General features: G+C 58.3%; 7 protein-coding genes across 7 annotated transcripts; 4 read left to right on the plus strand and 3 right to left on the minus strand.

The window, feature by feature from the left end:
* Positions 1-418: 418 nt before the first annotated feature.
* BO80DRAFT_157982 (MFS transporter) lies at positions 419-2,342 on the plus strand. Its single transcript, XM_025713841.1, has 6 exons — positions 419-562; positions 631-710; positions 763-825; positions 880-994; positions 1,052-1,369; positions 1,424-2,342. The coding sequence occupies exons 1-6, from the start codon at positions 548-550 to the stop codon at positions 2,285-2,287; spliced, it is 1,455 nt and encodes a 484-aa protein (XP_025572859.1). The 5' UTR covers positions 419-547; the 3' UTR covers positions 2,288-2,342.
* Positions 2,343-3,281: 939 nt separating this feature from the next.
* Positions 3,282-4,140, plus strand: BO80DRAFT_427340 (uncharacterized protein; the record flags this gene model as incomplete). The annotated part of the gene is made up of 1 exon (XM_025719984.1): positions 3,282-4,140. A coding segment is annotated over exon 1 (284 nt), but the record flags the coding sequence as incomplete, so codon positions are not given.
* On the minus strand, positions 4,130-5,726 carry BO80DRAFT_361406 (uncharacterized protein; the record flags this gene model as incomplete). Its single annotated transcript, XM_025716008.1, has 2 exons — positions 4,130-5,628; positions 5,690-5,726. 2 exons carry the CDS (start codon positions 5,724-5,726, stop codon positions 4,130-4,132), a joined length of 1,536 nt encoding a protein of 511 aa, XP_025572861.1.
* A 603-nt stretch (positions 5,727-6,329) lies between these two features.
* On the minus strand, positions 6,330-11,961 carry BO80DRAFT_479782 (uncharacterized protein; the record flags this gene model as incomplete). Its single annotated transcript, XM_025723318.1, has 5 exons — positions 6,330-6,505; positions 6,555-11,254; positions 11,305-11,747; positions 11,799-11,825; positions 11,879-11,961. 5 exons carry the CDS (start codon positions 11,959-11,961, stop codon positions 6,377-6,379), a joined length of 5,382 nt encoding a protein of 1,793 aa, XP_025572862.1. The 3' UTR covers positions 6,330-6,376.
* Positions 11,962-12,411: 450 nt separating this feature from the next.
* Positions 12,412-14,089, plus strand: BO80DRAFT_479786 (citrate synthase; the record flags this gene model as incomplete). Its single annotated transcript, XM_025723319.1, has 5 exons — positions 12,412-12,724; positions 12,779-12,976; positions 13,034-13,789; positions 13,858-13,940; positions 14,022-14,089. The coding sequence occupies exons 1-5, from the start codon at positions 12,456-12,458 to the stop codon at positions 14,087-14,089; spliced, it is 1,374 nt and encodes a 457-aa protein (XP_025572863.1). The 5' UTR covers positions 12,412-12,455.
* Positions 14,090-18,197: 4,108 nt separating this feature from the next.
* Positions 18,198-20,622, plus strand: BO80DRAFT_412453 (Zn(II)2Cys6 transcription factor; the record flags this gene model as incomplete). Its single annotated transcript, XM_025718022.1, has 5 exons — positions 18,198-18,400; positions 18,477-19,317; positions 19,384-19,542; positions 19,596-20,074; positions 20,124-20,622. The coding sequence occupies 5 exons, from the start codon at positions 18,198-18,200 to the stop codon at positions 20,620-20,622; spliced, it is 2,181 nt and encodes a 726-aa protein (XP_025572864.1).
* A 154-nt stretch (positions 20,623-20,776) lies between these two features.
* On the minus strand, positions 20,777-22,448 carry BO80DRAFT_158044 (2-methylcitrate dehydratase). The gene has a single exon (XM_025713842.1). The coding sequence runs from the start codon at positions 22,348-22,350 to the stop codon at positions 20,875-20,877; it is 1,476 nt and encodes a 491-aa protein (XP_025572865.1). The 5' UTR covers positions 22,351-22,448; the 3' UTR covers positions 20,777-20,874.
* Between the last annotated feature and the right edge of the window lie 5 nt (positions 22,449-22,453).

The following is a 22,453-nucleotide window of genomic DNA, read 5'->3' on the forward strand; positions in this document are numbered from 1 at the left end:
TTTTTTTTTTTTTTTTTTTTTTTTTTTTTTTCCCAGTCTCCTCTTTTGGTCCCCCTCGCTTGTCTTTGCGTTTTGCCGGTGTCTTTCTGCTAATCTTACATCCGAGACTGCAACCAGCGATCCGAGTGGCTCTTCAGCTGCCCCGAGCCAGGCACGGCCGAGCGCACTAACCGCAACATCGGAATTCCCAGGCCGAGAGCCGGCGCCCGAATTCCAGGCCGCGACGAGCTGATCGCAAACACTGCAGAGGGCCGGACACAACGTGGCGGTAAATCGCGTGCCGGGCATCCACGCCTAGTGCATTGGCACTCCTTTTCGAAGAACTTGTCAGATTTTGATGTCGCCGCGGCCCGAGCATCCCTAGGATGGATGGCGTCTCCCTATATATCCCATATAATGGCGCTCAGAGGCATCGATCCTTCCACCAGGCGTCTGACCCTAATACGGAGTAGGAGACCACGGGCTTGATCCATGATCCTTTCGTGTTGACTCCAACCCTTCGTCTGTCGCGCATACGGTAATCAGAGACAGCAGGTCATCCCGCACTATGGCGGGCGGCAAGGTAAGCATGGCACTCCCAGGTGGTCGAAGGATCCGTCCATAGGCCCTTCTCTAACATGAAGCGTCCAGAGACCAGATGTGCACCCAGTCATCGACTTGGAGAAGGATATGGTAGGATGGGAGGGGGACGATGATCCGGCGAACCCTAGGTGAGGATCAACAAGAGCAAGCTCTCTGGACACTCAATCTGACACTGGACAGGAACTACCCTGTGTCCCGAAAATGGTTTTTGATGCTGTTGGTTAGCACCATCACGTTCATCAGGTATGCCCGAGCGGTCAATGTTGTGAAATGACCATTGCCACTGACTTCTTCCAGTCCGTTCGCCTCCTCCGTCTTTTCCCCCGGTGTCGTGTACGCAGAGGAGGAATTCGGTGTCACATCGAGTATACTTGGAACGCTGTCAGTGACTGGCTATCTGATCGGTTACGTGGTACGTGTGCATCCAATATGTCTCCCAGAGTGTCCTGTGCTCACTGCATGCCTCTAGACTGGTCCTTTGATCTTCTCCCCGATGAGTGAGATGCTCGGCCGACGGATCGTTCTGAGTGGCGCCAACACGTTCTTCGTGGCCTTCCAGGTAGGCTGCGCGCTAGCTCCCAATATTTCGGCCTTGATCGTCTTTCGCTTCCTCACTGGTATCGGTGGATCCGCCTGCCTGACTACGGGTGGTGGTGTGGTCGCCGATCTGTTTGCAGCGGAGCAGCGCGGAATCGCAATGGCCGTCTATACCACCGGTATCCTGATCGGACCCGTCTTGGGACCGCTGCTAGGAGGCTTCATCGCCCAGCGAGCGGGCTGGCATTGGGTATGTGATGTTTCTGTTCTCTAAGCATATTCCTCATGCTAACCATCATCATAGGTCTTCTGGGTGCTGGTCATTGCAGGCGGCACGCTCTCCGCCCTGGTCATGATCTTTAACCGTGAAACGAATCCCGTCGTGCTCATGCGCTGGAAGACCGAGCGCCTCCGCAAGGAGCTGAATCGTCCCGAGCTCTACAGCTGCTACGAGCCAAATGGGGGCGATGCCAAAGGCTCGGCGTCGAGCTCCTTCGGCAAGCGATTGATCATGCCCTTTTACCTCTTGGTCCGTTCGCCGATTGTCTTTCCCGTGGCCACCTACCTCGCCACTCTCTACGGCTGTCTCTACCTGCTCTTCACCACCATCACCGATGTCTTCAAAAAGACGTACGGCTGGGACACCGAGATCAGTGGTCTCGCGTATCTCGGGCTCGGGGTGGGCTTCATCAGCGGGCAGATCTTCTTTGCCTTGGTCAGCGATCGCATCATCACCCGGCTGAAGGTGCGCAACAACAACGTGTTCGAGCCGGAGATGCGGCTCTCCATTACCATCTTCTTTGCCTTTTTTATCCCGGTCTCGTTCTTCTGGTACGGATGGTCGGCCAAAGCGAAAGATTTCTGGATTGTGCCCATCATCGGGCTGGCCCCCTTTGCGTTCGGCATGGTCGGCATTTACAACACGCTGCAGACCTACGTGATCGACTGCTATCCCCGGTATGCGGCCTCAGGTACGGCCGCCATGGTGATCACTCGGTCGCTGATGGGTGCCTTTCTGCCCCTGGCGGGGCCGCGGATGTACGCGGCGTTGGGCTACGGGTGGGGAAATTCCTTACTGGGCTTCGTCACGCTCGCGATGATTCCGGTGCCGGTATTGTTCTACAAGTATGGGGGACAGGTCCGGAAGTCGTCCGAACTGAACCTGTAATGGCTTCCAGTGCCATTGCAGTGAGCTAGTTGAATCCCGGTGGTCTCTCCGACCGGGGAGGGAAAATGATGCATAATGGGTTGTGATGTGGTTTGCTGTTCTTATTTCTTCACTCCTTGGTTTTTACCACGTACATATAGACAGATACAAACTTTCGGTAGTGTTGGATGGCGTTTGGCGTTGAGAAGAATTGCTCTGAACCCAGCCGAGGCTGGACCCGGATTGTATATAGCGAGGACTGCAGGATTGTGGATGTAATGGTGCTTGTGATATATATAATAGACAGAGTTGTTTGCAACCACCGGACCTTAAATCCACCCCATTACTCATATAACTACTGCGTACCACTCCCGGTACTCTAGACCTATGCAAGTGCTGGTGAGGGCTAGTTCAGGTTCTTCTATTCGAAAACCGCCATGATGCTAGGTGACAGCCTTGAAGGTTTCTGCCTGTTTAATTCTCCTTTTCTTTCGTTTAATTTCTTCCTATCATTATCGAGCCAAGAAAAAACTGCCCTTGCCGCGTGCCTTGGGCGTATCATTAGTGCGGGGTTTCTAACAGAATAGCCGCCGGCGACTGAGCGATTTGCTATGATCAGAAGTGAGGAACGAGATCCCCACTGGTGACTGGCCGTACCCCCTCTCTTCCGCCAGAAATGATTGGCGATCAATGCCGCGCGCTCAACAGACAACCTACAAAAATAGTCAAAACGTCCTCAACCAGAAACACTAGAGCGAACACCTCATCGAGATGCAGACAAGGCTGCGTCAAGCGCTAAGCGGCGCAGGAGCTGGCGTTTCCAAGGGGATTTTGACTGGTTAACAATGAGTCTATTTTTGTAAACCTTCGTTCCTGCCGCATTCATTGGAGGGGACAATATGAGCTTGAAACTGCTCCGGGTTCTCAGCCACTTGGAAGGCAAGGCTGCGCAAGGCTGCTATCATCTCATCAACCTTCGCCTCGATAACCTGCTCCCCCGCCCACCGGGTCTCAAGCGGTTTGGCCCCTCCTAAGAGCCCTATAAAACCTCGACCGATGCTGGGGCAATTTCGTCCTCATTCATCGACACTCTTCAATCTTCCACAGTTTCACACTCATCCAATTCATTGTGTTCCCACCCTGAAACCATCATCTATCTGTACCACAGCCATGGCAGTTTATCTCTCCTTGCCCATTCTCGACGAGCTTGTCAGATTTGTTGAGGAGGACTCCAAGTACGAGGACTCCGTCAAAGCGATGGCATCTGGAATCCTCAATTACTATTTTCCGGCGTCAAACGGCTACGCCGTCGTGCCTGAACAAAACCGAGAAGGCAACTTTGCAGACTTCATCATCCTCCGAATCCAGCGTCGCTTTCCGGGAGATCGCAGCGTAATCGACCACACAGTGAGTGAAGCCAAAAAAAAAGCGCGACGCCGTCCCTGCTTCTCTAGATCAGCTTGAAAACGCTCTGGAACACGCGAACACGGAGTTTGGAAGATGTTGGGGACTGTTAGTCCATGCGCACACATTCTATTTCTATCAATTCCATAAGAACCTGCCGGAGAACCACCGCCTTGTCCCTTGGGCACCCCCCAATCGACCCCAGGACCAAAACGCATTCCACGCCCGCAGGGACTGTGCTGTGATCGATTGGATGTTGAGACATATGGCGCAGAACGAGGTGCCACCTGCGCGATGAAAGGGGTCTTGCGCAGGTACAGTCGGGCTCATACAACCGCAATGTATTGGGAAACATAGATTTATTGGATAAGGAGGAATCATTGATTTTGCATCTGCGTTCCCTTGATGTCAGTTCCGCATTATGTTATATAGTTCCTGGTCGGACAAATGGCAAGACTTTCAGGCTTCATCATCCACGCCATAAGCTAGTCCGGAAAATGTGCCATTAAATCGGATCGTGTAATCGATCAGCTCCGGGGGAACCGGGGGTATATTGCCGCGGAAGCGCAGGGCAGGTCGTAAGTGCGCAGGTTTGAGAAGCCGTGGTTGAAGCAGCTTAGGGAAACCATTGATTTCAACCTGGCAACCTTGTCTCCATTTCCGACGACTGATCCTTTGTATCCCCCCCGGGTTCAGGCCGGGCGACGACTCGCCGCTACGGCAGCTGGAACAGATGAGTGGGGCACCGGGAGGCGGACTTTCTTGGTTGATGCAATCAGCGTGTTGCCAGGCGTAGCATTTGGTGCACATGATGCCGCGTTCTTCGAGTCCACTGCGTTTACCACAGCAGGGGATAAGCAATGGAAAGCTTCGCACAGTCATGCCCGGGAATTGAGATATGAAGGAATAGTAGCACATCTCGGCTACGAAAGAGGCTTGCGCGAGGGCTACAGCATCGCGCGGCTCCAGCTTCTGCATTATGAGTTGAAGCATTTCAGGAGGCACCCGATACTGCCATGTCTCTTGGTGAATATTCGATTTCCCCCAGCAGTCCGATGTCAGGATCCGGGAGAGGACGCGGAAGCCAGGAGAGCAATGAGTTGCGGACAAATCAGAGAGCAACGCGAGATTACTGGTAGATAAGACGGTATTGTTCGAGAGCTCTGCAAAGGCGATGTGGTGGGGTGAAATGATAATCAAGCGGACATCCGAGTCCCGAGATGTTGAATTTTCGATATATTGCTGAGCTTTCCCTACCGCTGAGCCGAGCATGGCCTGGGACTCGATATTGGGATGGAGGACGACGAGGAATCGGTGGAACCAGTAGATTGTGTCCTCCGGGTAACTCCAGGTGGGAATGGAATCGAAGGCTATCGGAAGGTCAACATCCCAATCAGGGGACACTTCGAGATCCCAGGCAGCCAGTCGTAGCAGGGCTATAGTTATCAGCGGAAAGACAGGCGACTGGTAGTGCCAGGTCTGAGGGTCATCAATGTAATAGCGCCATGGGAAGATAAAATCGATGAAGAATCGGGCCTGGAGTTCGTTCAACGGAGTCGGCAGGCCAAGGCGTAATTCCAACTGCCCCAGAGGTATACAGACATGATTTGGTTTACTGGAACCGTTGACGTGGTCAGAGGGGAAGTACCGAGGGTGCGCATCTAGATCGTCGATGGACAAGCTTGAGGCCTGACATACAGTGGCCAGATCGAAACAGACCGTCGCTGGTAGCAGTTTGTCTTCCACCACGTCCCAGAACGTAACGGCCAAAGTCCCCACATCGAGATCCACCGTGTATACCCAGTCGAAATTGGAGTGAAGCGGACCGGGGACCGGGGATTTCTCCCACCCATCGAGCTTGTCCGGCGTGTCACGTAGCTGCTTCACGGTCTTCAAAGTATTGGGGTAATCTGGCGGGTTAATGCGTCCTCCTGACTGGCAGGAGCGATACCAGTGGCCTAGGAAAGGAGTGTTTAGCCCTGGATGTACGATAACTTTCCGCCCACAGGCATCACCAACCATTGACACGCAAGTTCCAGAGACCTCTACATCCCATTCTGGGGGGCGAGCCCGATCAGAGGCTATCGCAGCGAGAGCTGTACCGGACGGAGGAGGTAGGCACGAAGGAAAAGAAGATGAATTTGATAGTCGCTGGCTGCAACTCACGGGAGGAGACGAGTTTCTGGGGGACGATGGAAGAGGAGAGAAGGAGTGGAAGGGGAAACATCCCCACGAAGGCGGCCCCAAGGCGGTCCCGGGGGCGGTGAGGAGGATTGATCGGGACAGCGAAAGGGCTGCCGGGGAGGCGGTGTCTAGTAGTAGTCGTAGTAACCCCCCGGCGGACCATAGCGGCCATTGGGCATACCCGCACCACTAGATACTGGGTGTGGAACAAAGTCTTTGGTCAGGGATCTGTCATCGAACTCATCTACATGGAGATACGAACGTGCTCGATGGCAGGGTGCAGATCGGGATTGGCTGGCGGGCACGCGGGGTAGGGACGAGTCGAGTGGCTGCATGGACTCAGTACTATTTTTTTGAGCCCTAATGAGTAAACCCCATCTTCAGTTATATCAGGAAGAATTGACATTGATCTATTCATAACGCTTGTAATCATGATACATTAAGGAAAACAATCATCAAAATCCAAGAATCCAGCTCGTGCTGTACAATCTAACCCCAATTCCCTGCCAGTCGACCACTGCTTCATTCACTGATGACTGCCCCAAAAGTGGTAGCAGCCACCGCCATGGCCAGCTCGCCCGAGTGACTGATGCTGACCTGGATCTTGCTCAGCTGCTTCTCCTCCGCCAGCTTCTTCACCTCGCCGTGCAGCTGTATCCTGTTAGCTCATTTCCAATCACCTCAGGAAGCAACGACTTACATAGACCGTCGGAATCCCCCCCGAGCTGAGGATTTCAATCTCATTCAGCGGGGCCCCAGCCCCCTTGGAGGGCACCTGCAGACTCTTGAACACGGCCTCCTTCGCGGCCCATCGACCAGCAAACGAATGCGCCGGGTCAGGCGCCGCCTGGCAGTACTCGCGCTCGCCGGCCGTGTAGTTGCGCTCCAGGAAGATCTCATTCTCGATGTTGATCGCCGTCACCGACTCAATGTCCACTCCCACGGACGTCGATCCATCCGCGGTGACGGCACCCTCCACCCACTTCTGGCACGCATTTAGCAATGGCTCGCTGGTAGGTGTGGACGGCGTTTCAACGGCTGTCAACACCCCCGAGCTGATCTCTGACGCGGAGTCCTCTGAGTCGGGATGCAGGCATTTCGCGTCGAAGAAGTAGCTGCCGTCGTCCATGGCCACCCGGGCATACGGGTCGAGGAACACCCGCATCTCGTCCTCCGCAGCCCATGCCGACGTCGACTTGGCCTTGAACAGGGAGTTGTGGTTGAGACCTTCAATGAAGGCGCGGTTCGCGGCCTCAGCACGTCGAAGGGCCTTGACGCGGTATGCCTCGTAGGGGGCCTGGTCCACCGCGGCAAAGAGATAGCGAGGAGATACAGCCACCACCAGGCCACCCTTCTGTCCGAAACCGAACGACGTGAGCATGAAGGCACGCACACCCCGAGTCTGAATAGCCTCGGCCGGGTAAACCAGGTGGTCGAACTTCTGCAGCACCTGGTCGACATTGTCCGCGTTGCGGTTGCCCGGCACCACCCCCGACTGCAGGATCTGCAGCCCTCCGTTGAGCATCCAGGCTCCAGCCGCGCCCTTGGGATGACCCGTCAGATACTTCTGACACACCACCAGCACCGGATTCCCCTTGGTGCGACCGAGGTGACTCATCATCGTGTGAATCACCTCCGACTCGTTCTTGTCGTTGGCCTTGGTCGACGTGCCGTGGAACGACGCCACGCCGATATCATCGATGCTGAGACCCCACACGGCCAGGGCAGCCCGGATGGGCGAGATGCCCGGGTCCTGCTGGCGCAGATCCAGCCCGTACAGGTTCTGCGCCTGACGGATCTGCGATGCCGCCGCTTTCTCAATGACCTGGGTCAAGTGCGGCGAGAGCTGGCCCTCCTGCCGGGCCTTCTCCAGCTGCAGGGCCGCTCCCTGCTGGATCTGGGCCCGCATCTGCTCGAACTGCTTCTGACGGAACTGCACGTCCAGCAGAGGCGACAGCGACGCCGTGGTGGCCTCGCGGGCAGCCGTCAAGATGCCCTTGCCTGGTGCCGGCACCGACCGGCCGATCTTGTCACCCGCCATCTGCGAGTATGCCACGATACCGTAGATCGGCACGCCCATCTCGAGTGCCAGCTGCGCCGTCATGAGCAGCTGAACACCACATCCAGCGGACTCGACGAAACCCGCCCGGGAGCTGGCTGTCGGACGCGAGATCTCACGAGGGGTGCGGCCGCGCTCGAGCTCCTCGACCGTGTTGGCCGTGGCCTTCATATTGGCAAACTCGAACGACATCTCCTCCTGCAGATCATCGGTACCGCCCACCAGGGCCACCTTGACCTTGCCGGACTGGATGCCCTCACAGGCCGTGTCCAGGGATTCAATGGCCGTGGCGCATGTTCCCGAGGGCGACTTGATCGGGCCTGCCGCGCCCATCAGCAGCATGTTGGCCCAGGCATCCATGGCGTTGGGGAAGGATTCCTGTAGCACATCGCTCTGCACATCACGATCAAGGTATCGGTCCCGGTAGACTCCCCGCATGGCGATCAGGCCGCCAGCACCCGTCCCGATGCAGTTGGCCAGCTCCGAGACGTGGATATGGCGGTACAGCTCGTACGGGTCTTGAATGCCGGCACTCAGCATGGCCTGGCAGACACAGCAGAGAACGTACAGGGTGATGGGATCCACCTGAGAGGCAATGTCCGCGGGGATACCATACGCCTTGGCATCCCATCCGGTAGGCAATTGACCCGACACCAACCGGTCGAAGGGCTGAGCCTTGGGCACCATGAAACGCGCCCCAGGCTTGAACTGCACGTTGTACTCCTCGCCATCATCGGAAGCCGGCGAGATAGACACCTTGTCGCCGTGCTTGGTCTTGAAGGCCGTGGCCACGGCACGCGTCGCCTGGAAGACGGGCAGATCCTCCTGCACCACCACCTCCTGCAGGAACTCCTTCTTGGCGGGATCATATCCATCATACAGCTCCGGCTCGATGAAGCGCAGACCCGCATGTTCGTGGATATAGGCGCCGTACTTCTCGGCGAAGTCGGCCTCGTGCACCGGCTGATTGGACTTGGCGTCGACCCAGCCCACGTATGCAGCACCTTGAATGTCGCCCTCGAAGTGCTTGACCAGGCCCATGATCCAGGCCATCTCGATGTATCCGGCCGGGGTGAGATCCCCAGCACGCTCCATGTCCCACCGGGTGCGGGCACTGCCCCAGGGACCCAGCTCGGAGTATCCCGCCACCACGATGGTCTTGCTCAGGTCGATCAGGTCCCGGCCGGGCAGCTGAATGCCGGCCGTGATGGCCTCGTAGTCGGGCAGTTCCGGATGTCCGACGGTCAGGTTGGCGCGGGGTTTGCGCACGGTTGGGGCAGGGGTCGTCGGTGCCGGGCCGTGCAGCAGGCTGTGGTGCAGCTCGTCTTCGGCCGCAATGGCCTTGCGGGCACGAGCCTGGTGCTGCACCGATCTGCGGGCCGAGGTGGACAAGCCCTTCAAGTCGGCCAGCTGCTCCATCTTGCCGCCCAGGTCGGCATACACGGGGGCATCCTCGCAGGCCTCGGCGATCTCGGGGGTCATCAATGCCAGGATGTTGAGGGCCATTTCCGCCGACGAAAAGGTGATGACATCCTCGGCCTCGATGGCCTCGGCGACGATGTTGTTGGCGCTCATCAGCCCCGTGCCGCGCGTCCAGCCGATCACGGCCCCGCAGACGGTCAGGTAGTCGCCCCAGCTCTCTGACTGGAACCGGTTGAACAGCGTCTCCAGGCCGATCTTGGACTCGGAGTACAGGCCATCTCCGCCAAAGGTGCCGTGGTTGGGCGATAGGGGCAGGATGACCTGGGTCGGGTTGGCATTGTAGCCGCGGGACTCCTTTTGCTGCTTGATGAAGCCCAGCAGCCGCAGCAGGTTGACTAGCATAGCGCGGTGAGCCACCTCGGAGAGGCCATCTAGGCCATCGATCTGCCGGCCATTCTCGGAGATGGCGGCGAAGGGGATCACGCAGTCGAGGTCGCCGGTCCCGAGGGTCTCGGTGTACAGATGGGTGATGAGGGCCTGGCAGTCCTGGCGACTGGCCGCGTTGAAGGGGAAGACCGTCAGAGAGGAACCGCGTCCGCAGTACTCCCGGTACAAAGACCGGTAAAAGTCCATGTTGGACCGGCTAGTGGTGACGATCACCGTGGCGCCAGCCGTCAGAAGGCCTCGAGTGACCTCGGCGCCAATGGACTGAGGTCCAGCACCGGTGATGAGGACCGTCTTCCCGGCAAAGGTGACCCCGTTGGAGGTGGCGGCCTTGACGATGTCCAGGTAGGACGTGGTGAGCGCGTCGTGGTATTTCCAGCCATTGCCGGCTGGACGGCTGAGCCGGACAAAGGGCAGGCTGTTCGCGACAGGTGCATCAAACCGACTGCCTCGCTTGAGGAGGTCGTAGTAGGTATCCTCCCGGCCACCAATGGTGCGCGCGATCTCCTCGTATTCGATCACGCCCTTAGGGCTCACGGTGGTCCGGGGCCCCAACGGTGGCACGCGGTGGATGAAAACGGGGTGACCCTGCAAGGCGTCGCGGTAGCCATGGAAGAGCTGCTCCAGAGGACGAACCGGCAGCTGCTTGTCCGAGTTGCGCAGGGGGTCTGCAATGTTGTATTTGACGAGGTCGAAAGCGCTGGCATTCGATCGGTTCAGTACGCGCCAGATGTGCTCCTCGACCGGGGCTCCGCCAGGCGCCAGCAGCAGCGAGGCAATATCCACGCGAGCCCAGTTCCACCAGGCATCGTAGACCCGACCTTTCCGGGCGTTGAAGATGGGCGAGACTTTCGTCAAGAACCCGTCTCCGAACTCGGCCTGCCACGCTTCGAGCTTCTGATCCGCCTCCTGCCAGAGCTCCTCGCTGTGCGCCAGCCTCTGTACCAGCTCGCCGCCGTCCTCATCCACCAGCTTGCCAAGCGCCAGGTGAAGCTGCTTGAAGGCATCGTTCTGCTCCGTGCGCAGACGCTCCAACTCCTTGGAGTCGATCATGGCACCGCCCGCGGCCTGGCCGCCACCGGCTGGACCGGCCGCCGGGCTGATGGTGATGCCGCAGTGGCGGCCATACCGAGCCACGACGCTGTCGACGAATTCCTTGGCTGCCTGGGGGGTCTCCAGCCGGGTGGACGGGTCCAAGCTGACGGCGTAGCAGAGTACGGCCGTCTGGCGCTGGGAGCCAAGACCCCAGGTGGATTCCAGGTGGCTACGGACGCTGTTTTGATTCCAGCCCGCAGGGAATCTAGCTGAGGTCAACCGGGCAATTAGGGCAGACATGACCTTGCCCGGACGACCGGTGAAGTTGGAGTCGAGGGCCGCCCCGACGGCCTCTAGAGGAAGATCCTCGCAGCCATCGGGTGTGCTGCCAAACTCGGCCACGAGGTCTCCGATTAATTCGTTCTGTAGGGTGGATTTACCTGGATGGTGTGAGCCCTTGAAGCATGTCACCGGGTCGGTCAAGACCTACCTCCGGATAGGTCCCGGATGCATTTCTGCAGGGGTACCTGGTCAAACGGCTGCTTCAGCTTCTGGGCACTGATCGCCAGCACAATGTCCTGAGCTGACAGCGGCACATCATCGACGGCTGCCGCCACAGCAGCGGGGGCAGCAGGGACGGGGACAGCTGCCACAGGAGCGGCCGGGGCAGATGCCTGGGCCACCGGCGCTGGGGCCGCCTCGGGAGTCTCAGCAGGGGCCACGGGTTGAGACTCTTCGTATTCATAGCAAATTTGGGCGTAATCATCGCTGTGAGACAGAAACTGGCGGCGAATCAGACGCAGCTTGTCCTGCAGCTGGTGATTGCGGCCGACGGTCTTCTTGCCCATGGTGGACAGGACCTTGGCCGGTCCAACCTCCACGTATCGCTCCACGGCCTCATTCCTGGTGAAGAACTCCTTCTGTGTGTCGATCCTACTGCAGTCAGTGACATGTATGATTAACGAGGTCGAAACAGGTATTCACCATTGCACCGGAAAGGCAAATTGATAACTAGCACACCAGGTTAGCTCAGAGCAGGAACATTAAGTGTCACCGGCACTCACGCTAATAGCTCGATGAGGAGCGTCCGGGCCAAGGAGCGCCGCTCCTGCTCCGACTCAGGTAGCGATCGAATTAGTTCGCCCATGTTGAATGTGTTGTGGTGTGAGCGGAATCAGGAGACGACGAGGGCCATCACGGAGATACCAAGGCCTTTTACCATCGAGTCCCGTCCTGATATACATCCTGTTCCCCTTCTCACGGACAGCATTAATCCGGCTTGGCTATCTCTCATCACTGACCGACAGATTCCGTGTCCAGACGCGTCCGACGGGCCCCGGGGCATTCGGGGCATCAGGGCTGAAGCCACTGGCCTCGCCCGGCGGCCGATGCCCGACAGCCACCGCAGGACGGAAGGATTCGCGGCCCCAACGCCAGCCAGTGGTCTGTTCAGGGCGATCCCGGGTCAGATTGGTCTGTCTCATCTGTCAGCCCGAGTCATTTATATACGAGTTCTCCATCCGCGGTGATGTTGTGCTCTAGACCAGGACAGCCATCGCCCCTCTCCCTCCCCTCCCCCTCACCCTCACCCCTCATCCCTCCACATCATATCCACCGTTACATCGTTAGGCTGCCTGCACCATGCCTGATATCGCCTCCAACGGTGCCCGCAACGGCGCTGCTCATGCAGAGGAGAAACCGGAGACCCCGGTGCTCCATGTGGTGGACAGCCGCACGGGAAAGTACCACCCCATCCCCATCGTGCGCAACGCCATCAACGCCAGCGAGTTCAAGAAGCTCAAGGCTCCTGAAGACCCGGAGCACCCGGAAGATCAGAATGAGCAGGGGATCCGGGTGTTCGACCCGGGCTACTCCAACACGGCCGTCAGTGAGAGCAAGGTCACTTACATGTATGTCCCTCCACTGCCCATTCTGCACATCCCATAACCAACCTTCCTCTGCAGCGATGGCCTCAAGGGCACCATCCAGTACCGGGGTTACCGGATCGAGGATATCGTGGGCAAGAAGAAGTTCATCGACACCGCACATCTCCTCATCTGGGGTGAATGGCCCACCCCAGAGCAGGCCAGCACCCTGCACGAGAAGCTCTCCAGTGTGCCGGTGATCAATGAATCCGTCTTCAAGGTCATCCAGGCCTTTCCGTAAGTGGCATCCCCCCTCCCTCTTATACCATTCCCTGCCGAGTAACACCTCCCCAGCCCGAACGCCTCCATCATCGGCATGATGATTGCCGCCCTCTCAGCCGTCCAGAGTTCCCAAATGGACCGCATCCCCGCCCACGCCGCCAAAAACCTCTACCTGGGCCTCCCCAAGGCCGTCGACGACGAGATCATCCGCCTGATGGGCACCCTCTCCCAAATCACGGCGGCCGTGTACTGCCATCACACGGGTCGCGACTTCACCCCACCCCGCCCCGAACTCTCCTACATCGAAAACTTCCTCCTCATGATGGGCCACGTCGAGTCGACCACCGGCCTCCCCAACCCCCAATACGTGGACCGCATCGAACGTCTCTGGGTCCTCATCGCCGACCACGAAATGACCTGCTCCACCGCCGCCTTCCTCCAAACCGCCTCCTCCCTCCCGGATGTCTTCTCCTGCATGATCTCCGCTCTGTCGGCCCTCTATGGCCCCCTCCACGGCGGCGCCATCGAAGTCGCCTACAAGAACTTTGAAGAAATCGGCACCGTCGAGAACGTCGCCGCCAAGATCGAACGCGTCAAAGCCGGCAAGGAACGTCTCTACGGTTACGGACACCGGATCTACCGCGTCACGGATCCCCGGTTCACTTTCATCAGTCAGATCCTCGACGAGCTGAAGGATGAGATTGCCCGGAACCCGATCCTGAAAGTGGCATTTGAAGTCGACCGCGTCGCCTCTGAGGACGAATACTTCGTCTCGCGCAGATTACGCCCCAACGCGGATCTCTTCGCCGCTTTGACCTACAGTGCTATGTAAGCGGATTCCCTGCCTCCGAGCGATTCCTCTGCCGAAAGACAGAATAAACTAACTGGCGGTCTAGGGGCTTCCCCACTGAATTCATCCTCCCGCTGTCTCTCCTCTCCCGCACCCAGGGCTTCATGGCCCACTGGAAGGAAGCAATGTGTACGTGTCCCTTTTTCCCCTGGACGCTGATTTGCGGCCCCGTCCATTCGTCTGAGACTGGATGAAACTAACGACGAATAGCCGGCACGGCACGTATCTGGCGGCCCGGACAGATCTACACCGGACATTTGAACCGCGAGATGGAGTAGATGGGGCACGCTAGGCTGGATGTGACGGTGTAGACGAAGTCGGATGGGACTGGGGGGTCCGTTAGGCACCCGTGTCAGCTGGTAGGATGGAGTACATCACGCGAGCATATGCCGTCTCGTGTGGGTGTCGTGGAGAATTCCACTTCGGTAATGAAGCTATGAGATGATACTAGTATGGATACGCTTTTCTTTCGATAGGATGGAGGGCATAGGGGATGGCGTCTGGTAGATAGGGTTCTAGGTAGCAAATTGAATGGTGGTGATATTGCGAGTTGCATGGTGCAGGGGACTAGTTAGTGGATGCGGTGCAGAATTCTGCAGTGATTAGGTGGTCTACCGTATGGTTGCTACGTTTAGAATAGGCGATTTTGTTGATAGATGGAAATCGTATTGCTGTTGTGGACAGTGGGTTGGATACAAGTGGTAGTGGTACTGCACACCATGATTATCGATTACGATCGTGGAGGGATATCTTGGAAACGCTATGAGTAACATTTTACTGTCTACACCATCGCAAATATCACTTGGACATGTGTATGATTAAGATGTCAGCATGGTCATAATATCTTCCAACTAGAATGACGGTTCTTTGCATCTGTGGTGACAATCTATTCTGGGGCTGGACTATGACCGCCAGACACTATACCAGGATCAGGGAATCGAAAATATAGCATGCGCAAATAGACGGGATATTGTTTCAATAATTGGATGAGTATGCGTATGTCTCAGGCTATTTTTATGTTCCTGATATTCCTGGCCATGTTGGTGAGTGCATGCATCCCGGGGCTACGACTAATTTGTTTTAGTCAGTGATTGCGACTGCCATAACGCTAGGGAAGATCATGGAGCCATCATTACAGTGAATGATATACTACACGCCATCACAGTTATCGCATGTGACATATTAATGTTTAAGAACACCAAGATAGTAATGACAATTACAGACCACGCTGTTGCAGACAATGGCGTGGAAGATGGTGACACACGATAGGGCTGCTGCAGGGATTAGGATGACCAGATGCAGTACAAAGGTACCATGCATTTAGGATGATCATCTGCAACGAGGCGAGAGAGAAAAAGTCATTAAGGACGCATGCTTGTTACATGTGTCTGGTAGCTGCATGGGCGTTGTGCTTGTTGATTATGATGGGAAAATTACAAATTTTTGTTAGCGAATGATGGCTGCCTGGGACAGGGATGATGAGAGTCTAGAGTACTATCTCGACACCTGGAGGCTCTTGCGAGCGCAGCCCCACGGGAGTAGGATTCTGACCCCCGGCGATAGCCCTAATCGCCGGTATTCTATCACATGCCATGTAGAGTATCTCGCATCCGAAATTTGTCCTCTGGTATGTATGATAACCAATGATTAGCAATCAAACCTGGCACCATCTCTGTTCCGGATGAAGGGAGCCCTAAGTGGTGCTGGCCGTCACCATTGGCCGCCCGACCGTGCATGCATTGCCTGGCTGGCCACCGCGGTCTCCATTCAGGAAAAAAGGGTCTCGGGGCTCTTGCAGTTTTGGATCACCATCTACTCTATTTGAGTTTCTTCAGTTTCTTGGGGTGCCTGGGCATTCTGTCGCCATCTGGCGGTCAACGAGATTGGCCGTCGCGTGCGTGAGGATCGGAGTCGAGATTAAGTCGCATGGCCATGTTTCACCTGGAGTGACAGCCTGGAGTCCGATCGACGGGGTTCCCAGTGTCTAGTTTATTTAAGTTTCTTGGGTTTCAGTATGGCCCATCGATAATGATCGGCATGGATCCAATGGATGGATCGGCCCCGGTCGCAGTGGGCCGTCCGGCCATCGGTCACTGTCCAACCCGTGAGGGGTGAGGGGAGTGTCTCCAACTCTCCAACGGGGTGCCATCAGATAGTAGAGGCTCCGGTAGGCTCTGCAGCACATGTCGGTATCCAAACAAGGGATCTCCAACGGCGGAGGTGCCGGAAAGTGCCCTCTGCATGTCAGGTCAACCGCCGGTGCCGCTTGCTGCTAGCGAGCGGGAGGCGATGGGGTTATTCAGCGAGGCCCCCCCACTCGGGTCTGAGTCTTCGTTGGAAGCTCTTATCGGGGGTCTTCACTCTTCACTCTTCTGCAAGACCCAGTACGGAGTATGTAGCTCCCCCAAGGCCCCAATCACCCCGTGGCCATTAGGGTTGACAGTGACCCACCCGTCACACTAGTCGCTGGCCCCGTCCCTGCGACCATTCCAACCCTCGAGAGAGAGCCCACCCCATGGGCCAGCCAGGGTGACGGAAGGTTCGAGACGCTCATCGACTGGCTGAGGCAGGTCGTACGGCCTTACTCCGTCGATAAGTCCTCCTCGAGGCGAGTGTGGAAAGCGGATAGCGCGTGGTGGGAATTTGGGATACGAGGTGACTAGCCGGGCCCTAACCACGATTTCGGCATCACGGTTTGCCAACCTCCCAGCTGGGCGTAGCGGCATTCCAAAACCACAAAACGAGATCCACCGGGGCGAAGCCGGCCGGTGTCGATCTCCCAATCCTCCAGCAGAAGCAGATGGATCAGTCAGCCAACGCTCGGGCATATGGGAGCATGCAGTCAGCCACCCACCCGTCACCAGTGCGTCGCGGAATTAAGCTGACCCCCCAACCGAGACGGGCCCCGAGTATCTGACTAACGGGGGAATAAGCACCAGCGAAAAATAGAATAAGCTCTGCACGGGAGTGGACGGCACCCCCGAACGCGACGCGCCGATCCTGCAGGAGCCCAGATCCCCAGTTGGCCACGTAAACGGAAACTGGTAGCCCCTCAGCCGGCATGGCGTCTGCAGGCGAGCACGACTCGGGCACCGTCCGTTGAGGAACCGTTTCAAACCCCTCCATCAGATAATGAGGGTTCCCCCTGGTCTGGCCATTGTCAGTCGATCGATCTGCCTCGTGGCGCCACGCCCCTCTGCTCCCTCCTCACTGCCAAGCCGTAGATCCTCGACCTGAGTCCAGACGTCGGCTCGCCTCTATCTCTGGGTCACTTTTGCTCCGATGGCTTGACTGGTCGCCTCTCCCTGGCCGTCCCCGACTGCAGAATCTTATCCATCTCTGCACGGCTTAATGGCTGCCGTCACGCTCAGAAACATCGTCCGGAACCGGAAAATGAATCCTGCGGAGCATGGCCAAAAGGCCCTGAGGAGGGCTTCTGCGAACCCATTCAGCGAGAATTGGAGCCGGTCCCCCGTCTAAGTAAGACGCTGTGGTCCTCCAGAGAAAGTCCAAAGGATGCTATTCCCAGCGAGACCAAGGAAGGGAAGGACATGCGAACAGGCACCCTGGAGCTTCCCTGGTGAAGAAGGATGCCCCGGAAGGTCCTTCTGCAGGAATGGATCGGGTGAGAATGCCAGACTGAGGAATTACTGCATCCGGTTAACCCCGACATCCGGGCGTGATATCGTCACGGCTCGTTTGACTTGCCTCGTCCGGCGTCGCCACTCGGCAGGATCCAGCCTCTGCTGCAGACTGCAGTGCTGCAGTGCTGCTGCAGCCGGGCCACTGCGGGTAAGCAGGCCTGTCCATCATGGCGCCAGGGATGCTGCCGCTGGCCACGACGACGTATTGAGCGGAAATGACAGGTCGGAGCACACGGACGTGCTTTCTGCGAGTGGGTCGGCCTATATCATGGCCTGTTATGCTCTATCGCGCCGGCGCTGTCATTGGCACTGGCGCCCCGGGGTCGATGATACACCAGGGAGCTATCGGCGGTGCCAAGCGCAGGATTGTAAAGACAGGATAATCCCCGCGAACACGATGAGAAATCAAGAAAGAATATACGCCCTCAATCTGAGTCAGCGCTAAAATCCTCCGCCCACCAGGATCGAAGGTCCCAAGACGCCATCCAGGAGAGTGATGAAGCTTGATGAGCCTGGTGCGACAGTAGGTAGGGACCCGATAACGGTGTGCGGACCTAGTGGTCGTCGGATTCCTTCCAGGAGCACCGCCAGCGCCATATAACTTCGCCGGCATGGCCTGCTCGGCGGCCCCCGATGCCAGGTACTTGGCTGCCTTAGTTCTCGTGTTTTCTTGGTTTGGTTCCGTGCGTAATTGATCCATTGTCTGAGCGTTGTCTGGCGAACTGGCAAGCAGCAGAGCATCATGGCCACTCCCCGCACCGCGAGCGTGTCGGTTCAGAAGAGTAGGGTGCGTGGCACCGGATCGTTGTGTCCCGCCTGTGACGAATGCCGCATCCGCAAGGTGCGCTGCAATAAGGAGTATCCCAAGTGCTCGAGTTGTCGAGCCTCCAACCTGCCCTGCGAATTCTCCAACAAGGGCAAGCGAGTCAACCATACCAAGAAGCTGTATGTTCCCCGGCCCCTCCGCCCCTCCCCCTCTTGGGTCCGTGCTCTAACGGGTCCTCCGTTCTGGGGCTGGCAGAGTCAACGACGTGGAGCTCCTTGGCAGTCGGCTGGGCAAGATCGAAGAGGCCCTCTTTCGCTGTCTGTCCGTGGTCGAGGCCGCCAACACCCCCCGATATGGCACACCCTCACAACCCCCATCACGGGCCGAGTCCGCTGGACGAGAGGACCCAGAGGACTCTCGCCGAGGGTCGGTCGACTCGGATGATAGCTGGTCCGATGGCTGCTCGGATCCCTTGTCCCAAGCCGAACGGGATTCGGGGATCGAGATGTCCGACTGTGGCAGTCCCTTGGCGTCGCTCTACTTCGAGGCGCAGGCAGTGGGTGACCAACTGATGGCATCCCTCGCGATGGAGGATGGTATGGAAGCGTCGAGTCCACGCGGACATGAGGCTCCAGGTTCGTTTGATGATTCTCTTCGGGCTCATCTGACCGATGCCGGGGAACTCTTTCAAGAGCTGGCCACGGGCCCGCCTCCGATATCAGAACCCAAGTATGACGACCTCCCGCCAGCCCTTCCCCCTCGGACCCTGCTGGAAGGTTTCGTGGATGCATACTTTGTCGAGCTCAATCCTTTCCTCCCCATCTATGACCGTCAGAGCGTGATGGAGGCCATCGACCAGCAGTATAGCGGCCGCAGCGAGGCCCCGGATCTAGCCTGGGTCTGCTCGTTCAACAGCATCTTGCTGCACACCCTCGAGGCCAAATCTAGCGCCGGGCGGCCCGGGGGGCAAACGGGCGACAGCACGCTGGAACGGGGGCTGGTGGTACATCTGCTGCTGAATGCGCGTCGCTGCTACAACAATTTCGAGCGGCTGCTGCAACCGCGGGTGGCCAATGTTCAAAGCCTGCTGAGCATGGTAGGCACCCCAATCCTCCATCCAGCCCTCGAGGGAAAGCAACACCTCCACTGACCATCGATGTAGGCTCTTGTGGCGCTCAAATACTTTAGCTTCACCATGTTCGAGACGGTGTTCGCGCAGGCGTGCCAGCTGGCCCGGACCATCGGACTCCACCAGATGGCCCCGGGCATTCCGCAAGAGACCGAGCGGCGCCACCTGTTCTGGTCGTTGTTCATCATTGATGTACGTCTTGTCTTCCCCGCCGCGTCTAAAGACCGGGACTGACCATGACGTAGAAACATGCATCTCTGGTCGCCGGCAAGCCCGGCCTGCTGCCCTCGTATGGCTGTGCCATTCCATTGCCCGGGTCGAAATCCGGCTCCCTCACCGAGGACCAGTTCACGGCGCGGATTTCCCTCGCGGCCATCCTCGAGGAAATGTATCGTCGTCTGCACTCGGCCCGCGGCGCACGACGAGGCCGGGACCAGCTCAGCCGCCGGGCCAGCCAGATGGCCCGGCGCGTGGAGGACTGGGCGGTGCAATATGAGCACGCTCTCTGCCCGACTGGCACGCCTGAAGCCTCTCAGGTGCTGGCCGCCACCGAGCTGCAGTATGCGTTGTATATCTGCCGCGTGCTGGCGCAGCGGCGCATCAGCTCAGCAGACAGTCGTGCCAAACGGCGCGAATATGCTCGGGCCGGCCTGCGGCTGCTCCAGGAACTGTGTGATGGTGATCAAGCCGGCGCGCGTCGTGCCGGATACGCCATGTTCGCCAGGTAAGCACGCTTCTTCCGTGGGAGGATGGCACGCGACTGACTGCTCCAGTGTCACCCTGAACTACTCGCTCATCCTGTTCCTCGAGGTGTACATGCAAGTGCTGCAGGATTACCCCCGGGAGGAACCGTCGGACGTGGCGCTGCTCACATCCTTTGCGGCCCGCGCGGATGCCCTCGCAGCCCAGACCACCGCCACGTCATACACGGCGCGTGTCCGCGAGGTCAGTGCCCGGTGCTGCCAGATCGTCACCCGGCTGCACGCCCCTCCAGGGCCCGAGACCAAGGTGGACCCGGCCCTGACGGATCCGTTCTGGGATCTCAACCAGGCCATCGCGGCCGATGCCGGATGGGACCCAACCGCTGCCGCGACGCCCCGGATGTCCACCAGCCTGCCGGCCCATCCAGACCCCTCGCTGTTCCTCAATCCGGGTGCCTTGGGGCCGTCCTTTGCCCTGAGCACGGTCTTTGCGGACCCGGGGCCCGTCATGTTTGACTCCCTGCTGGACTCGTTTGCCGGCCCGGACACGGCCCTAGGGTTGATGCAGTGACCGGGCATCCCTCGGGACCCATTCACGAAGTTACGCTCATGATTGTTTTCTCCCATGGGAGGTATTCTTCCCGGCGCTCCGCATAGGAAGCTGGTTGGCACACTGCCGGACTTCCCTTTCTTGTATGTTTGTATGTATCGTGATAGATAGATGATAGATAGCTATGATAGACCGAACGCAATAAACCTATGACTCATCAAAATCTTGACCCCCATCCTTTCCCAGCTTCCCCCGATGATCCTGGCAAGGCCACTACAAACTAAATTTATTGACAAAATGACACGCCGGCAGCGTCCAAAACTCCTCCGATGCCACCGTCGCCAGGATCTCCTGCACGCGGTCCTCCGACAACCGCAGGCCCAGATTCCGCTCCGCCTTGGCATACACCTCCTTCGGCGTCTCCTGGCGTCGGACATGCCCCAGGGGATACTCGACCAGCACCTCGGGCAACACCGTGCCGTCTGCCAGGGTCACCGTCAACGAATTGGCCACGCTGCGCACCGCCATGTCGTGGTAATCCGCCGTGTACTGGGCATCCTCCGCCATGGTGATCTTCTGGCGGAGGGCATCCACGCGCGGGTCGGTCGCCCAGGGACTATCGTCTTGATAATCGGCTGTCTCGACTTGCGCGCCCTTGAGGAGCACCACTGCCACCATGTACCGGAGACAGTGGTCCCGGTCGGCGGCGTTGTGTAGCGCCCCGGCTTTGTTGATGATCGTCATGCCCGCGGCTTGGGTCTTCGCGTGAATCGACTGGATGTCTTTCACCGGGTCAAGGCCCTTCGCCCGCAGCGTGTCGGCGATCTCCAGCGCCGCCTCGACGGCCGTCATCCCGTGTCCTTCGGCCGTGTTCACCTTGAACAACACCGTCTCGATCACCCACGTGCCGAACGGCTGGGGGAGGTCGAACTCCTTGCCCTGGAAGAGGACGTCGTAGAATCCCCACCGCGGGGTGGTCAGCACGGTGCTCGCACCCGGCTGTCCCGCCTTGGCCAGCAGGGCCAGATGCACCGCGCGCATACAGGCATCACCTGCCGCCCAGCCCTTGCGTGGACCAGTGTTCGGTGCCTGGCGATACACCCGGAGCGGGTGACCATCCATCCACGCGTGGGAGACCGCGCTGAGGGCCTGCGCGCGAGTGAGGGCTAGTAGCTTGGACGACACGGCGGTCGCGCCGATTTTGACCAGGATGGTGTGGTCCAGACCGACCTTGTTGAAGGCGTTCTTGATCTGGAAACACCCCTGGATCTCGTACGCCTTGATCAGTGCCTCAAGCACTTGTTTCATGGTCACCACGCTGCTGGGGTCGCCTTCGGCCAGGGCCACGCGACTGCGCACGTCGGCGACGGCGAGAATGGCACCCAGATTGTCCGAGGGATGACCCCATTCCGCGCCGGGAAAGGCATCGTTGTGATCGAGGTAGCGGATCATGGCGCCCAGGTCAAAGGCACCTTTCAGGATGTCGAGTTGGTAGGATGTTCCGGGGAGTCGGAAGAGCCCTGAGGTGCCCGGGGCCAGGGGGAAGGCGGGCCCGACGAGTTGGGCGCATTGCGGACTGGTGTGGATGCTCTCGAGGGCGGCGCCCAGAGCATCCATCAGGGCGACCTTGGCGCGAGCCCAGGCATTCTCGGTGGTGATTTCGTAGTCGTAGACGTAGTCGACGATGGCCTGGATGACGGCATCGTAGGGTTTACTGGAGTTGTCGTCGGCGGCAGGGATGAGGGTCATGATGATTGGCAGATAACGACGCACCGGGGGAGGATTATCATCTATTTTTTTGTTTTTCCCGGTTTAGTGGGTGGCGGGCAGGTATGTCTGTCGTCCTTTATGC

Source organism: Aspergillus ibericus (genome assembly GCF_003184845.1).
Source record: "Aspergillus ibericus CBS 121593 unplaced genomic scaffold BO80scaffold_35, whole genome shotgun sequence".
In the NCBI taxonomy this organism is placed as follows: Eukaryota; Fungi; Ascomycota; class Eurotiomycetes; order Eurotiales; family Aspergillaceae; genus Aspergillus; species Aspergillus ibericus.

Bases quoted from the DNA above. Each gene is read 5' to 3' on its own strand.
- BO80DRAFT_157982 (XM_025713841.1), top strand. The intron at 826-879 runs GTATGCCCGAGC...GACTTCTTCCAG, and splicing joins AGCACCATCACGTTCATCAG to TCCGTTCGCCTCCTCCGTCT. The intron at 1,370-1,423 runs GTATGTGATGTT...CCATCATCATAG, and splicing joins AGCGAGCGGGCTGGCATTGG to GTCTTCTGGGTGCTGGTCAT.
- BO80DRAFT_158044 (XM_025713842.1), bottom strand. From the start codon at position 22,350: ATGACCCTCATCCCTGCCGCCGACGACAACTCCAGTAAACCCTACGAT.